Source organism: Tupaia chinensis, unplaced genomic scaffold (assembly GCF_000334495.1).
Source record: "Tupaia chinensis unplaced genomic scaffold, TupChi_1.0 Scaffold000238_1, whole genome shotgun sequence".
Lineage (NCBI taxonomy): Eukaryota > Metazoa > Chordata > Mammalia > Scandentia > Tupaiidae > Tupaia > Tupaia belangeri.
The window spans coordinates 1,982,229-1,989,992 of record NW_006159716.1 but is presented as its reverse complement, the minus strand read 5'-3'; the positions used below and the strand labels follow the sequence as shown (position 1 = coordinate 1,989,992).

The window sequence follows — 7,764 nt, the reverse complement described above, 5'->3', positions numbered from 1 at the left end:
GCCCAGCTTCAACAAGTGGCCAAGGCCCTCTGGAGAACGCAGGAAGTGGGAGCAGTTCCGTCCGGCTAAGGGGTACCTGGTCAGGGCCCACATGTAAAGGAGGGAGGGGAGCAGGGAAGAGACGGGATTTCGGGGTGGGGTGAGCACTGGCTCTGGGCTTCCCTGTAAGCACGCAGCATAGGAGTACCTGGACCTCACTGCTGATTCCAGACCTGCAGCAACTTTGGTCTGCGGCCAGAGGTTAGACACCCAGTAGGTGTCAGAGAAAGCCACAGCTGTGTTGACAGGTCACTAGGTTTGACCAGGGAGCCCCCCAGCACTGCAGGTAGCAGCTCACCTGGGCACCCGAGTGCCTGCACCCTCACTCACACTGCACGCACACCCCAGGGCACCGGGCACACGCTCAATTCTCCCTGCCCTCATGACCCAGGTAGGTGATGGTTCATATTCAGAGTCAAATCAAGGGTTGCATTCAGTCCTCCTAGGGTGGGAAAGATGCCACCTCTGGGGACATGCCCATGGTCAGCATGGGACACTGTGTGTGTGAGTGTGCATGCATGCGGGCGAGTGTGGCTACACATACCAGTGCTGGTTAATGTAGGGGGGCTCCCCAGGGCTGCTCAGGATTCATCTTAGGAGCCCACAAACTGCATCCAGCCAAGCTGTCTCGTTCACCAGTGTATCCCTGGTGTGACTGGGTCCCCTCAGCAGTGATGGCCAAGCACAGGGCTCAGCCTGGGCAACTGTACACTGCAGCCCTGTCAAGAACCACAGTTGGCCCTGCCCTGGAAGAGGAACCCACTCTAGCTCATCTGCACCCCAATTCCATGCCTGAGGGCAGGATCCCCAAGCAATGTGAACCCACATAGAACAGGAGAAGAAGAGAAAGGAGGTCACAGAGTCAGAGCGGCGGGCAGCCAGCCACCCGCTCTGTCCGAGTAAGAAGGGATTAGGAGACTGCAAACTGGGCAAGGAAATCCTCTCACCTACAGCTCAAGGCTATAATCCTGGAACTCTGCTTCCCTAAGCTCTGTTCTATTTTCACCCGCTTCCCCGGAGCAGAGCACAGTCCACTCTGGCTGCGAGGACTTAGTGGGGACTTTTAACACCAGTCCTCGGGCATCCTCTGGGTTCAGGCGTGGGCCTCTGCTCATCTCTCGGCATTTTCCTGCACCATCCTACTTGGCCCGTCCCTGCTCCGACCGCAGGACTCAGGCCTGTGAGAGAGGAGGGCCCAGTTTTCCAAGGCCTGTGCAGGGAGCAGCGGGGACAGAACCTGTGTGTCTCGGGCGTCAGCCCTCCCGCAGGCCTGAGCAATGGGCAACGTTATGGAAGGCAAGTCGGTGGAGGAACTGAGCAGCACCGAGTGCCACCAGTGGTACAAGAAATTCATGACCGAGTGTCCCTCCGGCCAGCTCACCCTCTATGAGTTCCGCCAGTTCTTCGGCCTCAAGAACCTGAGCCCAACATCCAGCCAGTACGTCGAGCAGATGTTTGAGACCTTCGATTTCAACAAGGTGAGCAGGACCCGGGGAGGTGGGGTGGGGGTGTTGCAGGGTCACCTTGGAGGCCAGGTGGGCTTGGGGTGTGGAAGAGCAGCTGTCGTAGAAGTGTCCCTGGAGGGGCAACCTCGGCGGACGGTGACTTGCTTGTTTGGGTGGTTGACTGTCAATACGAGGGATTCAGTTCATCTAGTGTGTATCGAGTGTCAGCTGTGAGCCAGGCTCGGGTTAGAAACGAATCAGCCGCTTTCCCTGCGCTCGCTTCTCAGGGGCACAGAGAGGCCCACAAGGTAGCGGAAGAGGAGGCTGGATCTCACTGCCTCTTCACACGCAGATCTCGGTTTAATCCCAAGCAAATGTGAACACTTCCAGGACAGTCACTGAGCACCTGTGACACGCTGGTGTGTCTGGGACGCCCTTGCAGAGACCTTGAACAGGGTTGCAGCAGCAAAGGGCATGGCGATGAGTCTTTAGCCCTGGCGGCCTGGGACGGGCAGGCCATGTTAGTCGGGTCCTCATGCAGTCCTGTGGACACTGAGAGAGAGGACAGGCAGGGCTGCCCAGCCACCGGAGAGTTTGGGACAATCTTTTTTTTCCTTTTTTTTGAGAGGATCTTTTTTTTTTTTATAGGGCGTGTGCCAGACAGACAGAGAGAGAGAAAGTGAGAAATCACCCCCCTCAGGGTGAAGGGCCACGACGCAATCCCTTCTCCTCCATTCTCCTCTTGGGATCCTGGGCATGCATGCACATGCGACCAGCGTGAGTTTAAGCCACCGGGTGACTCAAACCGCGGTCGACTACATGGGAGTCCAGCGGCATAGCTATTACACCAACTGCTGGTCCCAGAATCTGGGACGATCTTAACTCCAAAATACCCAGTGACCTCAGTGCATCTTATGCAAGTCTGGAGGTCTGCATGGTGGCCACAGTTTAAGTCTCTGCAAGGAACCATTGGCCTGTTAGATGGGGACTTCCTGATAAGCTAAAGGGGACAGTGGCAGGGGAGTTTGGGCCGTGAGTCGGGTCCCTAGCATCCATCAGTGGGTGACCTCGAGCCCAACGTCTCTCCTCTCAGCCTCAGCTTATGTGCCTGTATCTGCTGTGGATGTTGGGAGCGTTTGTTAAGGTGCTTCTTTTTTTTTTTTTTTTTTTTTTTTGAGAGGTTTTTGCTATAGGGCACTCGCCAGACAGACAGAGAGACAGAAAGCGAGAAATCACCCCCCAGGAGGGATGGTCACACCGCAATCCCTTCTCCTCCATTCTCCTCTCGGGATCTTGGGCACACATGCACACGCGCCCAGCGTGAGTTTAAGCCGCCAGGTCCGGGACTCAAACTGCAGTCAACTACATGGGCGTCCAGTGACACAGCCATTATGCTAACTACTGGTCCCTAAGATGCTTCTTGAGGGACCAGCAGATGGCATAGTAGTTATGTCGCTGGACTCCCATCTAGTCTACCCGATTTGAGTCCTGGACCTGGTGACTTGAAACTCACACAGGGCACACGTATGTGTGTGTGTGTGTGCGTGTGTGCCAAGATCTCAAGAGGAGAAGGGATTGCAATGTGGCCATTGGGTGATTTCTCATTTTCTGTCTCTCTGTCTCTGTCTCTCTGGTGAGTGCACACACCCTATAGCAAAAATCTCTCTAAAAACAAAACAAAACAAAACAGAAAGAAAGAAACAAAAAGATGCTTCTTGGTTTCCAGTAGCATTTGGGGCAATTCAGGCAAGATCCGGTGGTGAAAGAACCCAAGTCTATGAACCTGGCTCCTCGCTCCACCCCCCTCACTTGAAAGGCGAGACCCTGAAGAAGCACAGCCATCTTCCTGCTGCAGCCCAGGAGAGGCTCCTGGTGCTGCCTGGGGATCCCAACTCTGCTGGTTTTGGGGGGAGTCCAGGGAAAGCTGGGCTCAACAGCTATTTAAAACTCACTAATACCTGGGGTCAAGGAACCAAAGCAGATTACAGGCTGAGTCTCAGCCTCAAGGGCAGTATCCTGGTGTCCAAGGGCTTTCCTGCAGGGGTAACAGGGGAGCAGGGGATGGGAGCCAGGGGCGCGGAGACCAGGAGGTGGGGAGTCATCCCGCTGGGCCCCCAACCGCTCTGGAAGAAGCAATAGCTCCTCAACAGGAGGAGGAAGGGACAGGGGCTGTGTCCTGCCACCTTACTCCTCGACGCTCCATGTCACCCCGTCTTCTCACCTGCTAGGGAAGTCGTTTGGGTCAAGACCTGACTGCAGAAGGACCCTGTAAAGCCACACCTATGACACCAGCGAGGGGCCACCCGCAGGTCCTGTGTTTGCCTACGCCGAGTCAGACACCTGCCAGCTCTCCAATTTCTTGTCACACGCCAGCACCCCCATGCTGTTCCACCCCCAAGCTGACCCTCATCTTTCCATTGAAAAGAAGTCAGTCTGGTCTTCTCCCGTATGCCACCCGCAGCCGCCTGCCTTCGGGCCGTTGTGCTGCCTGGGACTCTTTTTCTCTAGAATTCTCCTTGGCTCCCATCTTTCCGTGTTGCACAAAGGTCTCTTTCTCACTAACACCTACCCTAAACTCCAGGCTCTTTTATTATTATTATTATTATTATTATTTTTTTTTTTGCCATAGGGTACATGTACTTGTCAGAGACAGAGACAGAGACAGAAAGCGAGAAATCACCCTCTAGGGATACCACAGTCCTTTCTCCTCCATCTCCTCTTAAGATTTTGGGCACACATGCACCCGTGTCCAGTGTAAGTTTTAAGCCACCGGGTCCAGGATTCAAACTACTGTCAACTATGTGGGAGTCCAGTGATGTAACCGTTAGGCCATCTGCTGGTCTCTCCAGGCTTAAATTCTGTTTAGAACAGGGACTGGTCCCCAGCTCTGCATTTCCCAGTCCCCCCTTTCTCCCCAGAGTGCTTCCCACCTTCGGATACTGGTATTAGAGCACATCTAGCTGTTGCTTTTATGGCCCATGTCCTCTGCTGGAATGGGAGGTCCAGGAGGACAGGGACTTCTGCCTGCCTTGTTCCCAGCTGTCTCCCAGCTCCTAGGACAGCGCTGGAACGTGGTAGGTGTCTAGTAAACCCTGGTTGTATAAATAAATCAACAGATGAGAAACTATGAGCCTTAGAGGCTAGTCACATGCTTTTTAATACTCATTAATTTAACTCTGCAGTTACTAGAATGAAGAGCATCGTTGTAACACCTAATATGCCTCCTATGTACCCACAGTGCACAATCACACTTTGGGCAACACTGTCTCGACCTCTTGTCATCAGCATGGAGCAGTTCAGCAGATTGGCTAGGAGATGGGACAGCACTGGGAAATTTTTTTCTATGATAGAAAACACGTGTGTGTATGCATGCACATGCATGCACATGAGGAAGAAAGAGAACCCCCGACAGGGTCTCATCACACTGCAAACCCCTTTCCCTAGCCTTCCAGCTCCTCAGGATCCAGCTGCCTGTGCACTCTCAGTGTGCTTTTGGGCTGACACAGGATCCGAACCTGTGGTTGGCCACGTGGCATCCAGGACTGTAGTCCAGTGTGCTATAGACTGCATCACTGAGGCTGGGCCAGTACTAGAACATTTTGATGCAGAGAGGACTTAAAGCAGGGACGTGCAAATGAGGGTCCGTTGGCCTATTTTTTGTAAATTACTTTTAGTAAAACTCATGCCAGGGATTGCGGAGCTTCCATGCTGCAGTGACAGCGGCTGTTTGGCCGCAGAGCTGAACTCTTTGCTCTCTGGCCTTTTACAGAACACGTCCTCCAGCTCCTGAGTTTGAAGGAGGTTGCACCCCCGGATATGACCCGGGAGGTGCAGGTTGGGAGTGAGCGCTGACTGGAGGTGTGGTGAGGACGAGCATGCGCTTTGCTTACTTCAGAATTTTGCATGGGCGTGGCCGTGCATGGCAGTCATGCAGGTGCACACTGCCCCGTCCTGCATTTAGTGCTGGGGCTGGGCTGGCTAGGATTTAGGAGACCCCACTTGCTAGGAAGGCTTCGTTACTCATTCACTGTGTGGCTTAATCTCTCTCAATTCAGCTGTCTCCTCCAAAACAGGGATTAAAAGTACCCATCCCATGGGGTGCCTGTGAGGCTAGAGTATAAAGTATATAGACTATAGAGTATAAAGTATAGAGTCTAGCCCGTGCTACAGTCTTGAAAAGTACACTCTGGGGGCCAGCACGTGGTGTGGTGGTTAAGGCGCTGGACTCCCACACGTCTGATCATGGTTGGAGTCCCGGACCTGGTGGCTGGATTTCTCACTTTTTCTCTCTCTCTGGTCAAATTAAATAACAATCATAAATTAAAATGAAATAAAATAACTCAAAAACGAAACAAAAAGAAAAGTACCTGGTGGGCCAGCCAGGTGGCATGGAGTTGAAGGCACTGGATCCCACATGGCCAACTGCATGATTCAAGGTCTAGACCTGGCATCTTGAAAAACATGCCAGACGTGCGTGTGTGTGTGTGTGTGTGCGTGTGTGTGCATGCCCAAATCCAAGAAGACAAGGAATTGTGTGATTATCCCCCATGGAAGGTGCTTTCTTACTTTTTTTTCTGTCTCTCTCCAGCAAGGGCATGTGCCTTATAGTAAATTAAAAAAAAAAAAAAAGAAAAAAAAGAAAAGAAAAAAAAAGGACATGCCCTTCCCATGGTAGAGCTGAGGAAACTTGGAGCTGAGTGCCAAGGTGACGTGACTTCTCTCAGCGCACACCTTTCCTAAGGAGCTTATGCCCCCCAGATGTGAGGGCTCAGTGATCTCATTACACTAATTGTACCCGTGGTGACAGGTGAGCGCACTGTGTGCCCAGCAGTGCAGACAGCGTCACACACCTGACGGCATTTAATCCCACAGCCTTCCCCCAGAAACAGCTACTATTGCAAGTGTTAACTGACAAGGGATCGAGGCCAGGGACGGATTGCATCCTCAGACCCCAGCTTCCGGGGGCAGAGCCAGCATTAGAACCTGAGCCCCAAACAAGGCTCCAGTCTTTCGAGTCCCTAGTCCTCGCAGGGCATCGCAGCGCATGGCAGGTGCTCCGTAAAGCCTTGAGCATAGAGGGGAGGAGGGAGGCGCTCCTTGCCTCCGTGTGTGTCTGTCTGCCTCGCGCCCCCACGCCAGCTCCTCAGGCCAGACACTTCCTCCCCTAACCTGGAGCGGAAGCAGCCAGTGGAGGCTGAGAACTAAAGGCCTGTGAAGGGGTGGATCAGCCCCTCGCCCCCTGTGGGTGTGGGTTTATGGGGTTTGATGGCAGCTCCTGGGGCTGGCGGGCCTGGGGCGGGGGCTGTGGGACATCCGGGGAACAGAGGAGGGTGGCACCCAGGGGGTGAGACTCTGCGGACGCACCTCCTTCGGCGGTTCGGGCCTCCCCTTGGTGTCTCTTGGGGCCCTAGGCTGGCTCCAGGCGGCGTGGGGGAGCTGCGCGGGCTGGGTGCTCACGGCCGCACCCCTGCCCAGGACGGCTACATCGATTTCATGGAGTACGTGGCGGCGCTCAGCCTGGTCCTCAAGGGCAAGGTGGAACAGAAGCTGCGCTGGTACTTCAAGCTCTACGACGTGGACGGCAACGGCTGCATCGACCGCGAGGAGCTGCTCACCATCATCAGGGTAACTCCAGGTGCAGAGGTTGGGCAGGGCCGGCCGCGGCTCCCGGGCTCGGAGCTGGGACAGGGCGGGGAAGGGGGCTGGAGCTCCGGCCCTCCCTAGCTGTGTGGCCAGGGCCACCACCTCCCTTCCCCTCTGAAGGCCTCAGTTTCCTCACTGGGATCAAGAGACTCAGGCATTGTCCTCTACTCCTCCCTGCTGTGGGGGTCCAAACAAGCTCACTGTCCCCACTTCCACCCCTGCATCAGGACAGGTCCCCTCACTTCTGCCCTTCTCACCTCCCAGGCCATTCGAACCATTAACCCCTGCAGCGACACCACCATGACCGCAGAGGAGTTCACGGACACCGTGTTCTCCAAGATTGACGTCAACGGGGATGGTGAGGGGGCCTAGGAGGGGCTCCCCAGGGAAGGGCTCCTCAGGGATGTGGGGGGCCAGGGGTGGGAGATCACCAGGGGAGAGGGGCAGGAGAGGAAGAGGAGGCACAGAAGACCCTCTGCTGGTCACCCTCTGTCCCCCCATCTTCCCTACCCCACCCCTACTTCCCCACGCCTTGGCCCCAGCCAGGGCTGGCTTTTAGGACCAGACTCTGGGCTCTGGACCCCTCTGCTGCTGCACCGCAGGCTGCTTCCCTGCCTGCGGGCACCATCCTGGCCCC

General features: G+C 55.1%; 1 protein-coding gene across 1 annotated transcript in view; it reads left to right on the top strand.

Moving 5' to 3' along the window:
- The first annotated feature begins 1,316 nt into the window (after positions 1-1,316).
- The window catches only part of GUCA1A (guanylate cyclase activator 1A), a 7,525-nt gene continuing 1,077 nt past the window's right edge, over positions 1,317-7,764 (top strand). The window contains exons 1-3 of the mRNA XM_006148569.1: positions 1,317-1,517; positions 6,960-7,109; positions 7,392-7,485. Of these exons, the coding sequence (XP_006148631.1) occupies positions 1,317-1,517; positions 6,960-7,109; positions 7,392-7,485 (445 nt within the window). The remainder of the gene's footprint in view (positions 1,518-6,959; positions 7,110-7,391; positions 7,486-7,764) is intronic.